We start from the raw sequence: 22,363 nt of genomic DNA, 5'->3' as shown, positions 1-22,363 counted from the left end.
ACATTTTCACTCCAGAGCAAGCACTTAAAAGCACAATTCCTAGCTCCATACAGCAGTCTTTGTAATATTAATAGCATTTATTAATATTAATAACAAAGTCTTAGGTCTTAATAAAGGCTCTTAGCAGTAAAAAAAACAAACAAACAAACAAACAAACAAACAAAAAAAACCTCAATTGAACCTTTTCAGCAGCTATGCTGATTATGGTCCCAATTCTAATACTCCAAGCCAAAGGGAGTTTTACCCCTTGGGTCAAATTCTAAATTTATAGGTGTAAGTTGCAAGGCAAACAAGGATCATTCTCCGTTAGCCAACCAAGGAAGTAAGAGTATAAAGACTTACTAGTCAAGATAGGTGAGCTGAAGTTGGGGAGTTTATTATTCTACTTAGGAATAGGAAAATTCCTATTCAATTTTGTAATTAAAACAATACACATTATACTGTCTAATTATATTTGACATTTTCAAGGTGTTGGGAACTGAAGTCTGTAATTACAGAACCACTGCTGCCTTAAGCAGAACGCTCCATAAATATTCATATATTAAATAGCCACTTATACTGTTTAGTAGATTTTAGAAACATTTGCTTTTCTTTGGCCCTTTTGAAGATGCATTTTATATTTGTATTTTAAAAAAGATAGGAAGAAAAATGTCCTGTGGGATCAGACATACTCTATATAGCAAATTGACTATAAACCTATTCATTAGTATTGTAAGCAGTTATGTTAGGGATTCACAGTCCTTTAGAATTATTTCTTTTCTTTTAGCACAGTGGGTAATTACAGTCAGAAATAATATGGGAGTCCTGTAGTGGAACTGTAAGATAATGAAATATAATTTTCATGATTCTTTGATTTTTGTAATTAACACTTAAATTACAGCTAACATACAGCAGCTTTTTTTAAAAAAAAAAAAAAAAAAACAACAAGGAAGTTGTCCACATCTTTTTTTAGTGGTTTACAATAAAAAGTCACTTCGTATATCACCTACTTGTGATTGTTCGATATTGCCATTTAATACAGCTGCTTGCCTAAGAGTACCATAACCAGAGTAGAGATGGACTTATGATAGAGGCGAGCTGTACAGGAGAGGCTTTCCTGTTCTCAGTGTTAGAGAAATGGAAGATGAAACTCTGAATGAAAGATTTTCCTTGAGTTTTCCTGCCCTGTGTTTCCATCCTAGGAAATCAACCTTTAGGGAAACCTAGATGAAGAGACATTGGAAGGGTAACAGACCCTGTGCCTATCTTGATCCTTTAGCTCACTGGAATAGGTTTATGTCTTTTTATAAGATACTTTGTCTCACAGGACCTGGACCCTTGCTAAGTCATTTAGGTATGGCTTTCAAATAGTTAATAAGATATTGCCAGTGCCTCAACGTTTAAACACTGTGCAGAAGTGAAGTTGCAATATGCATGAACTCAAATGCTGTGCAGTCTCAGTGTCCAAGCAAGAGTGGAAGCTGGACAGGAGGCTCCTTATCCCAAACAGCTCTACAGTCTGTGTGCAGTGTGGGAAGAAGAGCACCCAGTTCCATGAAATAAAACAAAATATAAAAAAAAATAAAATAAATAATAAAATAATAAAATAAAATATGTAAAATGTAAAATATATCCTTAGTATGAAGACTTAAGGAAGTCCTCTTATATCCCTACACATCTGTATAATGACTGGAAACAGTCATTATCGTGACTAATCGTGCATGCCTGTAGTATAGCTAATAGGGACTGTGTTCAGCAGGATGTGAGAAGAATAATTAAATAATGTATCCAGCTAAAGAACTAGACTTCTTCCTTTAATGAGTAGGAAGCAGGACTCAAGTTACATTGTAAATAATTATTCTAACATAGTATAAATACATATTATATAATAGTCATGTTATATATTGTGTAATCATATTATATTTGATACATATTGCAATATATTACATATTATGTGGTTTTATTATATGCTATACGTAACATATATGTGTAACATAGTATGTGAGTGCACATGGCATAGAATCCCAGAATATCCCAAGTTGAAAGGGACCCAACAAGGATCATGGAGTCCAACTATACCTGTACACATATAAACTAGTTATTGAAACAAACTTGCTAGATGCCTGATCTTATTTTTGTAATGTTCACAGTACTTAGCTTCATTTAGGGTGCCAATACCCATTCCCTTTCTACATCATCGCATCTTCTCTACTAGATGAGATTACAATTGAGTCAACTTGAACACAGATAACCGGGCAAGCTAAATTGTTCTGATCTCTAATATCAGTATATTTAGTTTAGAAGAACACTTTTGAAAATGGCAAAAGGTGTGGAAAACCTAAGTTGTATTAAGAAGTATGTTTCAGTAAAATTTAGATTATATCCTCCTTCCCTAACCACACAAATTTATATTCTATGTCCAAAAAGTCTACATTTAGAAAGCCCAGTGTTTAAAAATCTGAAAATGGCTAGTTAATGCAAGAAAACATTGTCCCTCTGCCACATGTAGTTTATACTTTTTATAGTTTTTATTCATATTTTTTTCCAGTATAAATATTTATCAAGTTTTACCTCTGCTTTTTATTTTTTATAATAGAATGGGACAAATGATACTGATTTTAATCAAACAATTTTTTTTCTAAATGTATACTGAATATTGAAAGTATAATATAATCTCAGCATGCCTGAAATTATGTCAGGGCAGTTTCTATTCATTATAATGTGTGGTGCGTGATGGAAAAGGGGAGTATTTTTTTTTCTCAAGAGGTATGATACAACCTTATTTAATTTTTATGATTCTATCTGTCAAAGCAAATATATTTAGTCAATTTTTTGCTTTTCAGCTGCAGTTAATAGTGAGGAGAAGTTAATGTGATAGCCATCTTAAAAAAAAAAATATATATATATATAAGTAAAGGAGAAAAGGAAGCAGACAGGCAGCAGAGACACGGGGATGGAGCCATTGCAGCACAGTGGAGGAGCAGGCAGTGGTTGCAATATTGCCTTGTCAAGTGAGGACTCTGGGAAATAACAATCAAAAAACTTTTTTGAGCATTTACTAGGCATTCACTAAGAGGATGCAAAGAACTATCACATGCTGCTGGTCACCTCTGAATGCCCCACTGCCTACCCTGGGGAAGGGCTGCCCTGCCTACTCATCAACCACTGGCTTCAAAATGCATTTTTGCTATTACTTGTCCTGAAAGACTTCCTTCCACAGTGATTTACTGCTTGAATCTGTGCTTTCAGGATTTGGTGGTATGCTGAGGCTCCCAGAGGAGCTAACTTTGCTCTTAATAAATTACTAGAAGTAATTGTGATGGCTAAAATCATTAAATAGCTAGAGGATAAAAGAACTGTGAACCACAGTCATCATGGTTCTACACGGACTGAGTCTTGCCAAAGTTAATTGCTTTTTGATAGAATTACAAAATGAATGTGCTAAGGCAAAACACTGTGTTACTATATAGGCAAGCACCAGATAGTGTTTTTCATTAACTGTTACTTTGAAACTTAATAAAAAATGGTTTGGTTATAAACACTGTTGTGTACATGTATATGGCTGATAAAGGACCAAAAAGGGTGAGGATGAGCAACAGAAAGGTGAGGCCCCACATGGGAGACTGAAATTGTGTAATTACTTTAAAAAATAAAAAATAAGTCTGTCCATTAATGATTCATGCATGAAAGGGCTAAGTTATATGGGCTAAGTTAAAGGGCTAAGTTATATGGGCTGAAGGTTGGAATGAGTATTTTGACTAGCTTGGTAGACAACAGTTACTTGGTATCAACTGAATACTATGATATCTCTAGAGAATTAGTTATTTAAAGATGGTAAAACAGATATAACAAGGAACGGTGAGATGTAAAAATCAGACATCGCAGAGATTTATTAACAGACAATGTTGTCTTTGCAAAAGTATTACTATTCAATTTCTGAACAGTAATTTGTTGTTTTCTTCTTTTCTAGTTGCCAATATTGGCATCTTCTGTTGTTAGCCTTTATTTTCTTGAACTTACTGATGTCTTCAAGCCAGTTCACTCGGGATTTAATTGCTATGACAAGAGTCTGAGTATGCCATACATTGAACCTACACAAGAGGCTGTTCCCTTTTTGATGTTGCTTAGTCTGGTTTTTGCTGGACCATCAATTACGGTAAGTTCGAAGTGACACTGTTACTTATTAAAGATTTTGAACAGTTTCAGCTGACATAAAGAAAATAGCTCCTTTGGCTTCGGTGTGGCAGTGGAGTATCTTCCAGACTAGTTACATTAGGATTTTAAATTAAATTGTATTCTTCCATAGCAGGAGACACACACTCCTTAAAACATTCCCTGTAGCACTTCATCTACTCACTTTGTACTGATTGTGGGTATTAATGTTAAGAAACAGCGTCAGCAGTTGGGCGAGAATAGTTTGAATTGTTCTGTTATGCTATACAAATATTTTAACCTTTTACAAATGGGTTGCCTTCATACTCCGAGATAAACCAAAAATTCAAGATTCTGTTGAAAATGGAAGCCCTTAATTTACAGCACTGAACATGCCACTTTTGTTAGAACTAACTATGTTCAGTAAGAAGGTGTATCAGCCGTGTCAATGAAATCAATTACACTTTCCCAAACAGTACCGGGACTCCTCTAAACTGCAACTTAGTCATTAAGAGCAGGTAGACTGGTTTAGTGGCCCATCCAAAGGGAGAAGATGATTTCAGCAGAACAGAAGCTTCTTGTCAGAATACGAGCAATTTGGCCAATTGTGCAAGACTGCACTTGTCTGATGCAGGTAAGTATTGTCCCTGCTGGAATTGGTGCATCAAATTAAAAAGAAATCTAAAGACCAGAGGATATTCACGGTGTCTGATTTTTGGCACCTCAGATGGGAGACATTCTCACACCACTCCTCTCGGGTAAATTGAAACAGAAAGTCCAGCTGAGTCAACCTTCTGAAAGGGTCTCCTCTCTCCTCTGACAGCAATGACTGGGTGCATTGGTTAGGCACGTCTGCAGCACCAGCTGCAAATGTATGCCAGTTCCACTGAATTACCTTAAATTCAGCCAGTTTGTTCCTTTTATAATCCTAGCCATTTTACAATCAGATAATCTATAAAACATGATCACAATCACAAATCTATAAAACATTAAAGTATCAAGTGCTGTTCCTTTGCTTGATAGGATTTTTTTTTTTTTTTTTTTAACTGAACTCAACTGTGTGTGGTTTTGGTTGCTTTAGAAACCATTTTGAAGGATTTTGCCCATCAGTCTAATAATACTTATTTAGCAAGTAGAAGCTATCTCGGTGTTCTTTGTGCAGCCAATTGCAGGAAAAAAAAAAAAAAAAAAAAAAAAAAAGATGCAAAAGATAAAAAGAAAACTTGTTGATATTGTACTTCGGCTAGGTTTTCTGCATTTAAACAGTGTTCCTGATAACAAGAAAGTGGACTTTTGTGAAACAGCTGTAGAAGGAATCTATGTAGGCTCACTTCAGGCACAGTAGGCTGAAGTGGTAAAAGCCAAATTTTTTCTTCAGAGAGAGTTTATGTCAAGCCTGGAAAATGCCAGATGCCTTCAGCAGAGATGAAAGATGCCCATTTCATTACAGAGTGCTTATGAAGGTCTTTGATTCAGTACAGTTAAATTATTTCAGCATTGCAATAGGAAATGTTATTCTTCCTTGAATCATTCTCCTACCTGCATTACAGACACAACTAACCAAAACCATGCCATGAGAGAAACTCAGATGTTTAAGCAAGCCTATCAAACATTACATTGGTAAAGAAGGTAAATCGCAACGCTTGTAAGTGCAACTGCTTAAAAGCTGCAAACCTTAGGAAGGTTTACTTCACATGGATGTGTGAGCATTAATATGATTCTTATATTAGGTTGGGAATGGGCCCAGATAGTGTAAAATATACAAAGTGCTTTAATAAAAGGCACTGAAGATGATGTATTGCATCAGCTATTCAGTAGCACTTCTATACTAGAAAAACATTTAAAAAATTAAATTCTTCTTTTATTTTCCATGCAAAAAGATTACACTTGTTCAATTGTCATCTTGCAGAATTTAGCAGTATATGATTTAGTTTTCGTTAATAATTCAAAGAATAAAACACTTTATAAGCCTGTAAAATATAGAAAAGAAAGCATGAAGCTATGTGAGAAATTAAGAATTTCCAGTAACATAGCGTATGCAAGCCTCAGACTGAATTTCAGGTACTTAGGGAAGTATGAAACAGAAGGTCATGAAAGCTCAGTCAAAAACAGGTGCAACTAGGCCACATCTCTAAATCTTACCAAATAATGTAAATAAGAAAGAAAAGGGGCAGATGAGCAAATTCCAACCTCAGTCCCTCCTTAAAGCATCATATAAATACTGGAGTAGGACTTAGCTTCTTTCTGCATTATTTTTAACTGTTTGCGTACTTTTTTTTTTTTCCCAAACCTGTAGTGTATTTTAAATCTGTTCACTTTACAGTAGTTATTTTTACAGCAAATCTAGCATTTTAAATTTATTTTCCCAAGACATTATTACTGAAGCATTTTGTGGGTTTGGGACTTTATTTATTTATTTGTGCTTATTGTTGGAGGTTTGTTTTTTTTTGTTGTTGTTAATTGGTTGGGTTTTGTTCATTACCAATGAGCAGAAACTGCTTTTCACCAGGACTGTTCTGTAGCCTTGAAGTACTACAGAAAACTACAGGTTATTGGCATATGTCTTATGGCTCGTGGCGCATGTGAAATTTTCTATACATGAAGCACTGGAGACTTCAGTATAGAGCAACTGGAGTTGTATGAAATTAACAGCATGGATATTTTCTGTGCAGAATATAGATATACCTGACTTGCAAGGTGACTTCCATTTTCTTCAGTGAGCTCTGATTCTGATCCTGTGATATATTTTCTCTCTACTTATTCATTCAGAAATTATAGGACTAGTTATTTAATCATATAAGTATAGGTCCAAACCCGTAGCACTACTGACATAGAAGGTGCTTAAATGTAACAAAGTGCTTTCTAAAAGAGATCACCAGGGAATTAGATTACATCAATTTGGGAAATCAATTAGCAAGGAGAGAAATTCACTGTTGGCAGTGTCAGTCCTACTGCCTGCTTTACTGTAGTAGCTTGTTTCCTTGAAAATACCAGCCTCTGAATTTTCCTTGTCATACGCCTTGCTATTTCTCTGTTTTGTCCTCTATAACAGGAGCTATTACATCTCTCTGATGTTTTTCCCTGCACCAGGCATTCTGTAGAACTTAGCGAAAAACTATTTAAGTTTCCGTTTTTCAAGTTTAAAAAACTATTGATTTCTCCTGAAAAAGTTCCAGATGTAAAATGAACAAGTAGAGACAGATAATAGTGATGATGGTTCTCATCCAATGAAAATCCCTTAAATATCTGTTATCACTGACATTTCCATGTAGTGAGATAACTTTAACTACTTCAATTTTCTGGCAAAGAAGAAATGAAACCAATTAATATTAAATCGTTAGCTAAAAATTATTAGACTAAGCTTATCCATTGCACCTCCCTTCTACCAAAGTGAGAGATCTTAGTGTGCACAAACGTCACTGATAATTATGACACTTTCTTCTTAATTCAGATGCTTTAGCATCTCATTGCACAGTGAGCTTTGTGCATTTCGTACATTACTTTTCATCTGCTGATAGACAAGGTGAATCTCCTCTTAGTGGTGAGAACTGCCCCATTCATTTCAATATTTCAACACAGACTTTTTCTGAATTCTAACAAGCCCTGTACAGATTTCCATGTTATTGCACTACATAACAGGAAAAACAATAAAACCTGAGACTGCAAATGTATAAATGGATCTGAATTTTCCAGCAAGTAACACAGTGTTTGTGTTTATATTATTCTCCTTATTTTTGTTCTAACTTGCTGTCTGCGGCTTAGGTCATGATGTCTTTTGCTCAGTGTGTTCAAAGGACCATAAGGACAGAACTTTTTATACTGCTGTGGATCTGATTAAAATCCATGCCAAATTAAACAATTATGGAAGGGCAGGCTGCCACGTAATTAGAAGCTGCTAGCAACTGCTAGGCATGAGGCCAAGACTGAGGGCTAAACCCACCTCAGGAGCACTAAGATATTGCTGTGGCTCTGGATCATTTGAAAGGCGAGAATTTCTGATTACTACATTTTTATTGTAGATTATCTAATTTCACCTGTGGATCAAGGCTCCTATCCCACTGAGCACTGTATACACATGTAATAGAAAAGATCTCCTTTCAATACTTTTGGACACTTGCATTTAGTTTCAATGCCACCTTCTTTCCTGCCCTCACTCAGACTAAGTTGTTACTGAATGTTTATGTATTGATACACACCTTTTCAAGAGACATACATGAGAGTGTAAGACATTGCTTGTGTCATAGATATATTTCAACCCTTTAAATTCTATCAGTGTCTTCTGAGTAATTGCTACATTTAACTTAACTGCTCCTTTGTCGTTGCAGATAATGGTAGGAGAAGGAATTCTCTACTGTTGCCTGTCCAAAAGAAGAAATGGGATTGGAACAGAGGCCAATATTAATGCAGGAGGATGCAACTTCAATTCCTTTCTTAGAAGAGCTGTGAGATTTGTTGGTGGGTTTCAAATGTTACTTACAAAGAAGAGTCTTCTATGTACATTCAATTTTTACCATGAAGATTTCCTTCTCTGAAACAGCGTTTCAGAACAGTGCAGGGCTGACACTGGCATATGTCTTTTTCTGCCAGAAAATGCGAGAAGAAACTGTAAAATGGAGCAACAGAGCAGCTCCACACTCAGCAGTGCAGCATCTACACTCTGTTTTTCCTTTCCTCTCCCAGTCTATTGTCAGTCTCTCTAAAAGAATAATTTGTTTTTCCTCCTCTGCCCACCTTGAGCTGGCTTCCTTTTAATGGTTTCTGCATACAGTTTCCCCTGCCTGTCTTCACTGTATCAGAAGTATTCAGCTCAGCTGATACTGTATTCAGCATGACAGTAAAAACTTGTCAGAAACTGTCAGTGGATTTGACATTGTTTTTCTGGTATGTCTTTATCTACCTCTTGAAAAAGGGATACAATCTGGAACATAATGATAAAGAGGGACATGATGAATTATTTTACTTTGTTATTTACTAAATCTGAGCTTGAAAGGGTGGCTTAACTTTGCTCCTCTCTTAGAGTTAATTCCTCTGGCAATGAGTGGCAAAGAGAAAGGTTTTCTCTCTTCCAGAATTCTTTCATTAGAAAGGGCAGCATTGGCAAAGATAAGCTGCAGGACAGCAGAGTCAAAACTTGATAGAAAGATTATACATTAGGTTTCTATAGGTTGGCAAGCAGGGAGGCAATAACAGGAGAGGTTATATATATATATACACACACACATATATATATGTATCTGACCAATAAAGCATATCCTGTTAAGAACAGCAGTGAGGAAGTGAGCAGAGAGGGGTGTAGATTGCAGCATCGAGGAGAACTGTAAAGTTACCCCATGCTGTCCATTTCTCCTCCTGTATGGCATCCTGTTCCATCACCAGACGACAAACTCAAAGATGCATGAATTTTACTCTTGATTCATACTCCGAATTTGCAGTTTGTTTCATACTGTCATGATGAAACAATTCCTTTAGCATTCTTTCTGTTATAAGATGAAAAAAAATATATACATGTATATATATTTTTTAATAAACACAAGTAGGGAATTAGAGGTAAATCCTTAGAGAAAAAGCAGTTGAAAATGCTCAGTAAAAAAAAATCACATTAACTGCGTTGTGAATTTGGTATTAACCAGACAGGAATATTGATTGTTGGGAAAGAAAAAAAAAAAAAAAAAAAAAAAGACCTATATACTAAATATTTGTGTTTGTGACAAGGATTTGGTACTCAAGAAACGTAAGAGGTATGCTGGTAAGCCAAAGTTATTGCCAGCTGATGAGAACCGGGTAGTCAGAAGAGAACAAGTCTTCAGAACAATAATCTAATGGGAAACTGTGTTATTAAAAATGTGTTCCAGTGGGCAAGTCCCAGGACTGAATGAGCACATATGCTATCCTCAAATAGGTGGTTGTCCTTAAGTCAGCTGGAAAAATTGCTTTCCAAATAGAAGCAGGACCAGTGTAGTTTACTTTAATGCAAAGATGTTGAAGGACATCCAGTCATCAAAACTAAATGTTAAGTATTAATAGCAAGAAAACAAGCATAAATAATTTAATTTTTATATTAAAGAAATCAACTCTGCAATAACATTCCACTTTAAAAAATGTTATTTCTCAGGTAAATTCTCACAAGCCCAATGGCATAAGCCACCAGAATTCAGTTGAATGTATTTGTCACAATGAGTTAATTTAAATACAATAAAGTTAACAAGCTCTATTGCTTTCTTTCCTAGGTGTTCATGTGTTTGGTCTTTTTTCCACTGCTCTTGTTACTGATATTATACAGCTATCAACAGGATATCAGGCACCATATTTCCTGACTGTTTGCAAGCCTAACTACACATCCCTAAATGTTTCCTGCTCAGAGAATTCATATGTTGTGGAAGATATTTGCTCAGGAGCTGATACTAATATTATCAATGCCGGCAGGTTGGTTCTGTTCTTCATTGTGTACATTACTAAGTATTTGTTTTATTTCTTTTTAAATTTTCTCTCCCAGTTTCAAATATTTTTTTTTCTAGGTAAAGCCTGTGTGAGTTCTGGTAATACTTTTATAATAAAGCTGAGAGCATACCTGTCTTTCTAGTGATGTTTAATTTTCTTTATACAGATATTAGGCCAGCAGTGGGCTTTAGAAGTCTTTGTCAGATTTCAGAAGCACAGTTAGTAGTACTTGATTTTTTTCCCTCCTTCAAAGGAGACAATTTCCTATACAATTATTAATACATGTAGCTTCTACTGCTTTTCCCAGTGGCATCTGAGTAAGTTCTCCATATCAGGAGGGGGAAGGAGCCACCCAACTACCTTATTTGAGACTTCTGTGTATTGTTATCTACAAACTTGACATTTTGATCTTAGTTGGTGAGGTTTGATTTTCTCATTTGTTAGAGTTTATTTGTTTTCCATTGACTCTCGTTGACTAAATTTTTCATTTTGACAGCCACTGAAACAATTCTTTTCATTAGAGAAAAGTCCACAGCAATGCAAACCTGTGTGCTCCCAAACACATGGCTTTTTTTTCATGGTATTTCTAGCTGGTTGTTTATCCTCCCTGGCCATTTAGTCTTTAGCCTCCCTACTTAGTTAGCCAGGATATAAATTAATATTCCTAATATCAGGGTTTGGAAATTGCATATCAGTCAAGCTGAAATATAACCCAGATTATGCATTTTACTTTAAATAAGCCAGATGTGATAAAAGTGATAACTCAATTACTGATGACAGTTAACAGACTTAAACAAGGAATTCGGAGGTATAAGTGGTACTGTACCAACACATTTGCTACTCATTAGTTCAAGGACTTCATTATTATGTATCCTAAGTATATGCTCTACACTACTGAGAAAACATGAAGCTCTTCACTGAATACAATATCAGTCCTTATTATCTTTTCCACACAAGGTTAAGCTTTCTTACTTGGTGGTCATTTGTGTAGCATTCCCTTAATTTTTTTGCAGTCCTTCAAAATTTTTCTTTTTTATATTTCCTGATCTCCAAAAAGATTATAGCAGAATTATAGAATGCCTGAAATTACTAAAATTTCTGTCTCTGACTGAGCTGTATAATTTCCTCGTGTACCTGATTAGCAGGCACGAAGCTGTGTTCTTCTCACATCCACTTCACCAAAGCTTTAAGCTTTAAACTCTTTTCTTTTTCTCTATGTAGCCACAGATGCTAGCTTCTGTTTTAACTTCATGCCTTATAGCATTGCATTTTTGTTACATGGATATTACTAAAACGTTTTCTCTGTATCACCAAGGCACCTTTCCCTCAGTTTATTTTGCTTTCCTTTGATATCAGCAGTTGACACACTTGAGAATTGTGAAATTATTCACTTTGTAAAGTACCTTCCAGCAAATCTCATAATCTATCTCCTTTCACTGAGACAAACCAATTTCACTGATGTTTAAAGATCCTCAATTATTTATTTGATCTAATATACTTTTTGTTGGCAGAGATTCATAATTGATTCATTTGCCATTTTTTTCAACTTATATATGTGGACATGATCCAGAACTGGCATGAAGGACTGTAGCTTCATTTGGCGAAAATAATTTTGGTAGAAGGCATAACCAAAATGACTATATCAGCCTTCACCTGCCTCTCTTCCAATAACCATCTGCTCTTACTGGATACTGCCACTGAAAATGATCTTTGCAAGCAGTCTTGCACCTACACGGTGTCCCAGTGAAATGGTGCAGCTTCACATGTGAACAGGCAGAAAAATTCTCACAACTGCTCACATTCATTTAATTATCATCTCAAATATGATGTCCTCAATTGACGATCTGTGGCCATTCCAAAGACTTGGATTACTTGTAAGTTTAAATATCACCATTCAAAAAAAAAAAAAAAAAAAAAAAAAGTGAAATCAGTTGCAAGAAATTTAGAAGTCAGTATTTGTGTTTTCTTATTTTTTAGGAAGATGACTATATACTGATATGTCAATTTTATTGTTATCATAAAGGACATATTTGGTGAATTGCAATTATCTGGCACCACCCTAAGTTTCTCCTTAATTAAATTTTATTGTCTTTTTCCTTTATTAAATCCTTGCTTTCTTATGTCTGTCCCAGCTTTACCAAAGTGATCAGCACTTGCTACTGGTTCAATCTTTAGCCATCTATGATGGGAATTACAGTATAACTTCTGCATCCCAGGAGGTTAATTTGCCTTCAGCAATTTCAGCTTGTAGGGGACTTGTTCTTATAAGATTGATAATGACCTTCATTTTTTAATTTGTATATCCCAGAAATTTTGACTCTGGACTCCCTTGTGAATTAATTTTCTGCAACATCCCTGAATATCCAGTAGTTTTCTTTATCCATCTTTTCCCCTGTTTATCTTCAAAGAATCTTTTCAATCATTTCTATTCAGATCTCCAGTGAGTTCTCTATCCTCTGTCATTTCTGATGTTCTTACTCAGTATGACTCTTTCTCATCATTGTTCCCCCTCCACATATTCCTCATGCATGAACATTAAGAGTGATACAGTCTTCTGAGCTCAGGGCATGTTTTCTTTGAGACCTTTGTTCACCTTTTCAATACATAGCCATACAAAAAAGCTACATATTTTTAGTTTGAATTGTTTTCATTTTGGATTAACAGATAGCAGAGAAGAACAAAAGCTGTGTCACCATTAGAGAGTATACAGAATGCCTATGCTGTGCTAGCCCTGAAAGCATATGAATAGAAAGTGGAACAAGGAGAAAATTGACTGTAGCATAGTGACAGACCACAGAAAAGCCATTAAATTCAGGTTAAGTTCTGAGTGGTTCACAGAATAAAATCTACACATTAGCTGCACACAGACTGTAAGTAGATGTATGCTTATACTTAAACACGCACAGGGTAAAGAAGTTGATTAGACATTATAAACACCTGTGCTTTTTTTTTTTCCCCATGTATTTATCCTTCTGTGCTCCTTTGAATGGGGGCTACTAACTGAGAAAGGTTTGCTCAGGAGAAAAAAAAAAAGGGGGGGGGGAGGATTAGGTCTGTGTTTAGAAATGAAAAAGGAATCATGCTGATTTCATCTCAGCCAGAGTCAAGGATATGCAGGGGCCATGAGCTCAAATGCAGGTCAGCAGTGCAGCATTCATGCTGAACTACATTAACACATTTTGTTACCAATAAATTATTTAGAGCAGATAAAGCAAAATGAATAGGAAATATATTTAGAAATTAGACTGCTGCTTTGCAGAAAATTTCTAAAGGAAAAGGACTATATTTCAGTCTGCTATTTTAAACTAGCTAACTGAGATGCTGCTGGGAAAATTGATGTAGGAACATGGAGCCCAACTCAGTTGGCAAAACCCTCCTTGAAAGACTGTTCAAGCATTTATCCAAAGCTGAGCTTTCTATTTCAACCTATCTCAGGTGAAAGTGGCTACTGCAGCTGCAGGGTAGACATAGCCTTCTTCATCAAGACATCCAGCACATTACATGTCCATGCTGTTTAAGGAGATAAACATACAGTGTAAACTGATATATATCTGATATATATAACTGATATATATCTAATATACTTACTTCTAGAGCTCAGTTATAGAAGGTTTTTTTTAGGGCTTCCACAAGCCATGGACAACATAGAACAGGTATTATTGAATCTACCACCAGCTAAGTTTTCCCCTATACTGTGTAAAATCTCTCCTTCACCATCCCATCACTGTTCTTTTGTCACTTGTAGAGTATTGAAATGGGTGTGTAAGAAGCATAAAATGTTCCAATGTTAGAGGGCCTAATGTGTAGCTGCTAAGTATTTTATTTAAATTTTTTTTAGTCAAAGAAGTAGAAGCTCTCAGTTTTAATTTCCATATCTAATGTAGTTCCTGACTCAAGAGCCAGTCCAGATTACTCAACACTTCCCATGGTCTTCAAAGAAAACAGAAGGCCCTCAGCAATTTCAAGAATAGACCCTGATTTTCACTACTGTCTCGCAGTTTGGATGTATTTTCATTTACCCTCTTGTTCTAGGCTTCAGGAAGGGGCCTGCTAAACCTTAAAATGCCCTTTCCATGTACTTTATTCGTAACAGGTTATAGGAGCATGTTCTTCACTCCTAGAATTCCATTTGTTCCTAGCATGTTATAAAGTGTTGATATTTTTAAAATAAGTCTAGAGACAGCAAATAAAGATACGATTACCTCTTTGAGAAGAATGTCTCTCTATCATGGCTCCATTATCATGGGAACATAATGGGGCATAAAGATGATGAATTCTGCTGCTGAAGTTAAGGCCTGATTATCTAAGTTGTATATATAACTGATATGTCCTTACAATGAAAAAAATCCAAGTGAAACCAGTGAGAATAATCTTAAAATCCAGGATCATATATTGAATAAGATGTATAATTAGGTACATACAGAAAAGCTATTACGACTTTTTTTAATAGAAATTAATGTATAGAAATTTCTCTCTTAAAAATCAAGCATCCAGTCTTTAGCTCATTCACACTCTTAGTACATGCACTTTTTTTCGTGCACAAAAATAATTTCATGCTAAATATTTGCTTCTAAACAAAGGCATTTCATTAACATTGGTGCTTTCTCTGGATTATAGAGAGGAAATTTAGAAATTAAATGCTAATGATTGATCACATGGTGCTTAGACGGTGTAAACTGAAAGTGACTGTAGCAAACAGTGTATTTTTTTCAAGTGAATGCTAGCACACACAGTATATTTGACCTTAGAAATATAATTTGAGTGTCCTTCCTTGGCAGAAAATCATTCCCATCTCAACATGCCACCTTGGCAGCTTTTGCAGCAGTGTATATTTCGGTGAGTAATCAACTCTATTTATTTTCATTTATATAAGACAAAAGTTAGAATGCCATTTGCTGTCCATTTTACAGTGAAGTGTTGCCTGGATATTCTGAGTGGGTACAAGTTTTTGTTGTGTCAATTCAAAAGCAAAATGAAATTATTAACAGCTAAAATAAAAGCTGTTCTATTAGGAATACAGAAAAGATGCAACTTCTTCAAACTTTTTAAAGAAGCAACATTATCCATTGTGGTGGAGTGTAATATAATATAAATATAAATAATCAAAGTAATATAAATATATATTTAATGCCTCAAGTTATTCATGTATAAAATGCAGTGCTTATCTGTCTTATAGGGTGATAATTTAACTTACCATTCACATGTGTTATATATTTTGCCTTTCCTTTGCTGCTGTCTTCACACAATTCACTGTTTTTAAACTTTAGGCATTAAGGTACAAACATTTATGTGATCTAGTTTCACTTGACCTCCATAGAATTGCATCATGGATGAACTGGCACAACCACTCTCAGAGGCCTCAAAGGTGCTACTGCAAAGCAAGTGAATAAAAGCCATCGGTAACTAGCAGGAAATAATAGGACATGCTTCAGTGATGATTTCCCACATGTGACTAATGACATTTCTTCATTATGGGGGCCAATATTTGTATGTTAACATTTATTTGAAGTTAAAAAAAAATAATGTAATTTTCCATCATTCATGCTATAAAAATCTGAAGGAAAAAAAAAAAGCAACAATAGCAACCAGTTAATCAAACTAGCAATAGAATTCTGCATGTACCGAGAGCTTACCAGTATTTATTCAGCCCAGAAAAAGAGCAAAATTTGCAATAGTACCGATGAACAACTTCCACTAAATTTTTTTGACCTCCCTGACATCATGGCCCCCAGTTGAGAAATGGCTCTCTAAAGCATCTGGTGGTGGCTTTTGTTAGAACAGGTTATTGCTTTCATCTGGCATGACATCTGGCTTCTGTATTTCAGACATGGTGATTGCTTAGTCACATTTACAGAACACTTAGGCTCTGACTGTGAACATTATTTAGGCATAAAATCTTTATCCTAATTAACATCAATAAGCAACATTGCCTATGTTTTCGGAAATCCATTCCTTGTGATTTCATATCTTTCTACAGTAATTGAGCAGATTTTAAGAAGGCTGCTAAATAAAATTAGTTAAACTAATTACTTGCAACAGTACTGTATAACACTGATTTATGTGTGAAAGAAATACTGAATGCTAGAAATTCGTATCTTCTCGGGTAAATGTAAGTTTCTTTAACCACTTGTTAATCTCTTTCTTTTTTTAAGATGTACTTCAATTCTACGTTAACAGATTCCTCAAAACTTCTGAAACCACTCTTGGTCTTTGCTTTTATCATCTGTGGAATTATATGCGGTCTGACTCGTATCACCCAGTATAAGAATCATCCAGTTGATGTTTATTGTGGCTTTCTCATAGGAGGAGGAATTGCTCTCTATTTGGTAAATATAACATAGATGTAGTTATGTATTAGAAAATAAAATCGATAAGTCTGTAATAAAAGTATTGGTATTTTTAATAAAAATATTTTGTCAGGGTTACATGCCATAATGAAGAATACAGTCCAAATGTGTTGAAGGTGGTGATGTTAGGGGTAATCTCTTCTAAAAATAAACAGGAAAAAGCAAATATATATTTCAATTTGAAATGCCATTAAGAATGCACAAAGTGGTATATAATAGTCTAGCACTGTATGCAGAAACAGCTCTAACATAATGCACTTTATTGAAGATACTCATCTTTTCTACTCCACTCTTACAAGCATAAGACAAGAAAAATATTAAACATTATTTGTTGCCAGTATGAGTTTACACTGCCACCATTAGCTTTATAGTCTCAAAATTAGTTTAATTAGTGTACAGCAACTCAACTGAGTGAATTGCCAAACCAGCAGGAAATCAAAGGTACTATTACACCCCTGTGGTCCTTTGGAGCTCTTGGGGAGGTTATGAAGGAGATGTAGGATGCCCATGCCTATGCTCTTCGTCTGCACTGGGTTGAAACAGATGGAGCGCATTGGAAGGGTGCTGTAAAGGAATGTGTAAGATAGGCCTGTTTGTATCTGCCAGTAGGAAGCTTATACAGCTTTTGCTTCCTGCTCTCAATACATCTCCAGCATGACTGTTGCTGCTCTAGCTGCTCAGCACAGTGTCATTCAAGATGCCTGTAAGCAATCAGGAACTTCTGCTGACAATGTGGTGGTGAACAGAACAGTTTTAACAACCAGTGGGATGGTTTTTGACCCCTCAATGTCAGTGATGAATTTGAGTATAATACTAAAATAAGTTCATAACTTGTCCCCCATTTTTTCTGTGATGTAATAGTCTAAGGCATGTGCAGATGGTCTACAAAGGTGACCAGAAGAAAAATGGCTTTCACAGAGGCAACAGTGACAGCAACCAGGGTAGATAATAAAAACTTAATGAGCTACTAAAGTCAGTTCCTACAACTGCATTGTGAGAAGAAAGGCACTATGTTGAGAATATTATTTCAAATGATTAAGCTGTTGTAGACTCTCATAAATGGAGCTGTTGTTTTCATGTTCAAAATCCACAAACAAGTGTGGTCTTTGTTAGGTCTTCCCCATAAACCATGGCATGACAACATACATCAGAGAGGTGCATTGTCCTGGAAACCCAGTAGTCAGTAAATCTACCCTTAAAACTACACACCAAAAAACGGAAAGGGAGGGAAAATATTGTGAAACTACAAATAACTCTGAAAAGAACAAGTAACCTAAGTGATTGAGTGAGGCATTTGAGCCTTTCATACAATATTCTCTCAGTGGAATCTTTCTAAAATGACAGCATTTTACAATGAGTCTGCTGAGTAAAAAAATGTTGTATAACTAAATCTTGTTACAGTTCTGCACAGCTTGGAAAGCAATTGATTCAAAGCTGATAAATTGTTCTATCATGTAGCTATTGTATTACATGGTTATTATGCAGTAGAAAGGGCAGAATCACGGAACAACTTGAGCTGGAACAAGATTCAGTAAATCAGAGCAGACAGTAGTGTAGTTGTTAAATAGCTTCGCCCAGAAAACTGCGAACATTAATTTTCCTAGTTTCAAAACAAAACATGCTTTGTTTAACTGTATCTGTTGTTTTATAAAATGAGGAACACTGAAGAAGGCTAGATCTTTTCCCTAACAATTCATTGCCATGAAATAAATAGTTATAAATAAATAAATAACAAGTGTCCTTTTTATCCTACTGAAACAGCTACGTACCAGATTGAGGACAGAATTTGGCATAAAGATAAGGATAGGCTCATTAGCAAAGGTAACATACCCTTGCCAGTTAAACTGGACTAACTCTATCACTCAATATTTAAAGGCAGAAGAATATAATTAAAATACCTAAAAATGTCTCCTTTTTCAATAACTAGTTGTTCATGCTTCTGTTCAAATATCAGGGCCTGTATGCGGTGGGAAACTTCTTGCCAAGTGACGAGAATGTGTATCACCAGAATTTTCACAGAGAACCCCTGAGGTCTTTGACAGACCTCAGTCAAGATGCCAACAGAATCCTGCCAGGTAAAAATGGAAGCAGCACTGATGGCATCGCCTCTCACCGTTCAGAAAGTATCCTGAACAGAAACCACAGAGATACTGGGTCTCTGACTAACATCAAGAGAGCAAATGCTGATGTAGAAATCATAACACCACGAAGCCCAATGGGAAAGGAAAACATGGTTACTTTCAGTAACACTTTGCCAAGAGTCAACACGCCATCCTTGGAAGATCCAGCAAGACGAAATGCAACAATTCATGCATCAATGGATTCTGCCCGCTCCAAACAGCTGCTTTCCCAGTGGAAGAATAAGAATGAAAGCCGAAAGTTGTCACTGCAAGTAATAGAGACTGAATCTGGCCAGTCACCACCAAGATCTATTGAAATGAGGTCAAGCTCAGAGCCTTCCAGAGTGGGTGTAAATGGTGATCATCATGGCCCAAGTAGCCAATACCTGAAAATTCAACCTGGCAGTGTACCAGGTTGTAACAACTCAGGTCTTTCTGGTGGGCCAAGGGTCTCTATTCAGTCACGTCCTGGCTCTTCCCAGTTAGTGCATATTCCTGAAGAGACTCAGGAAAATGTGAATACATCTCCCAAAACTAGTTCAGCTAGAGCTAAGTGGCTGAAAGCTGCTGAGAAGAGTGTTGCATGTAGAAGCAACAGCCAGCCAAGAATCATGCAAGTAATAGCCATGTCTAAGCAGCAAGGAGTGCTTCAAGGCAGTCCAAAGGGTTCAGAGGGAAGCACAGTCACTTGTACAGGAGCCATCAGATACAAAACCTTGACAGACCACGAGCCAAGCAGCATTGTCAGAGTCGAGGCCCATCCAGAAAATAACAGACCTGTAATTCAGATGCCATCAGAAGGTGAAGGAAGTGGGTCATGGAAATGGAAAGGTCCTGAAAAAGTCACCCTTCGTCAGACATATGAGCTAAATGATCTCAACAGAGACTCTGAGAGCTGTGACTCCTTAAAAGACAGTTATGGGTCAGGTGACAGGAAAAGGAGCAACATAGATAACACTGAGCATCACCATCATGGAATCACTACAATAAGAGTCACACCTGTGGAGGGAAGTGAGATTGGCTCAGAGACCCTGTCCATTTCTTCTAGCCGGGACTCAACACTTAGAAGAAAAGGTAACATAATTTTAATCCCTGAACGAGGGAGCAGTCCAGAGAACACCAGAAACATCTTCTATAAAGGCACATCCCCCACACGAGCATACAAAGAATGAGAGGAGACATATCAGCTGGTCCGTACCACCACAAAGGAAACACATCCTCACACAGGTTCTGCTCTGCTTAGAGTTGATATTTACCTTTGATGTGCCAAATTATTGACCAGCAGCCCAACTGTCGTTGAACACTGCTGATTTGCAATGTGCATGAGCCTGTGGAAATCACGTGGTGGGGGGAAAAGCACAATGCCAGAACCTAACTAATGTGAAACATTTTCATGCAACTTGTTTCTTCAGACTCAAAACATTTATCTGAGGGTGATGTCAATCAAAAAATAGTCTTGAACACAGACACTTTATTTCCTGAATGTGCCAACTTTTTATTTTATTTATATTTGTGTCCAAAATCAACTGAATTTTTCATAGCAAATGCTGTATGTGTGGTATATATTCACCTTTGCAGAATTTGCACCACATCTTTAATACAGGATGGTGCTGATAACTTTACATGTTTTGAAAATTTGCATACTTATTAGACTCTACAAACACATGGCATATTGATGTGCAGTTACTTTAAAATAATATTGCTAATACTATGATGATGCTGGCTGCATTCATTTAGCATAAGAAATATTTACAGCTTTGTTATAGTGGATCTGTCACATTCAAAGATTGCAAAGATTTTGTGTAGTTCTTTAAGATGTCTACTGCAACAAAAAAAATGTGTGGGTGACGTTCCATTAGAATGGAATACCTATCTATTTTGAATAGTTTTGCTGCTACTGCTCAACTTTTATTTAAGAACAGGTGCTACTAATGAAGACGCTGCTTCTTAGTGGGCTAACTTGTAGAACTGTTTAAAATTATGTTTTTAAGGGGTCTTTTAAAGTACTACAAGTAATTCAGATTTTGCATTTTTAAATCTCTCATTCTGTCCTTCAGCAACCTTTCAATTTTTCTGTTAGTTTTTGACTTTATAATGTGTGACACCAGTAACTGCAAAATGTGCAGACATGCAAGGTGAGCCATGAGCAAATAAAAATAAACCACCGGTTTCCTGATCAGCTTCAAGGGAGACAGTAATTAATATCATAGCTCACAATTCGAAGCAGTCATTCAGCACACTTGCTTAGCATGCCACAAGAACAATCACAAGTTTCACCCCTCTCACCATCATTTTGGGGATTTAAACTTTGCTTTAAAAATGGAATGCCTTGGTATTGCAGAATCACTACATGAGTGTTGCGTTGTGCCACCACTACTTTTCAGGTTCCATGACACACCGTCCAGAGCCTTCTTAAGGATTATATTTTTCCCCCTACCACTGCCACTTAGGAATATGGAGGGTCTCTGCACCTGAGAGAACACAGATTATTTTAGTAAATTAAGCTTGGATGTAATGAAAGAAAACTTGCCTGCTAAAGACCTCCACTGCCCAAAACTGTTGAACAGTTGAGCTCTGAAATGAATATGCATAGCACATCCTGGGCACGCTAGAAGAAAAGCATCATTCAGTTTGGCTCTGACCTAGATAACAAACCATGGAGGAAGCCATGGGCAATGCTCATCCAGTGCAGCTCCTCATTCTCTCCTAGATTTTCAACCTGAAGAACTAATACCAAATATGTGCCTGCTCTACTTCCAGGAAGGGAAGGAATGACTTTGCAGTCCCCTCACTGAATAAGCCATAGGTAACAGATCAGTTCTGTTACCTGGTTTATTTAGTAAAGTGTTTTGCTCTAAGACTTCTTCTGATTTGGGGTACCAGGCAACAAGATATATACTACATAGCCAGAACCTGTCTACAGACCTTAACCCACAGATCTCTGAGGAAAAGCCCACCCTGCTTCAGCCAAGTAGGAGGTAGAAAGAAGAATTGTCCCATCCCAGGAGGATAAAGAGCACAACACAAATGCAGACCAAAAAAAAAAAAAAATCCCAAACCCAACACCAAGCCTGAGAAATTGCAGTAGGAGGATGGTATTTGCTAATCTGCATAGAACATAGAAGAAGGGATTCATAGTCAATATAAAGCTTTATATACTTTCCCATATACCCCAGTCCCCAGTGCTCCAAGCTTATCTGAGGGTTGTCAGCCAACCCTATCTAGTAATGCTTCCCCCACCTGCCAATCACCTAGTGCTGTGAAAAATATTGTCCCTTAAGGAAATGCCCACCCTTTTTCTGCTAGTAGTAGACAAAGACCCCAGCA

The 22,363-nt window shown here is 36.4% G+C and overlaps 1 protein-coding gene across 1 annotated transcript in view; it reads left to right on the top strand.

The window, feature by feature from the left end:
* The window catches only part of PLPPR4 (phospholipid phosphatase related 4), a gene marked incomplete at both ends in the record, with an annotated part of 29,150 nt that extends 8,942 nt beyond the window's left edge, over nucleotides 1-20,208 (top strand). Inside the window, 6 exons of the mRNA XM_084291115.1 lie at nucleotides 3,950-4,135; nucleotides 8,457-8,586; nucleotides 10,359-10,554; nucleotides 15,348-15,405; nucleotides 16,722-16,895; nucleotides 18,871-20,208. Of these exons, the coding sequence (XP_084147241.1) occupies nucleotides 3,950-4,135; nucleotides 8,457-8,586; nucleotides 10,359-10,554; nucleotides 15,348-15,405; nucleotides 16,722-16,895; nucleotides 18,871-20,208 (2,082 nt within the window). The remainder of the gene's footprint in view (nucleotides 1-3,949; nucleotides 4,136-8,456; nucleotides 8,587-10,358; nucleotides 10,555-15,347; nucleotides 15,406-16,721; nucleotides 16,896-18,870) is intronic.
* Between the last annotated feature and the right edge of the window lie 2,155 nt (nucleotides 20,209-22,363).

Source organism: Netta rufina, assembly GCF_964035555.1.
Source record: "Netta rufina genome assembly, chromosome: 8".
In the NCBI taxonomy this organism is placed as follows: Eukaryota; Metazoa; Chordata; class Aves; order Anseriformes; family Anatidae; genus Netta; species Netta rufina.
The sequence above is the reverse complement of the archived record's forward strand: the minus strand, read 5'-3'. Positions and strand labels throughout refer to the sequence as shown.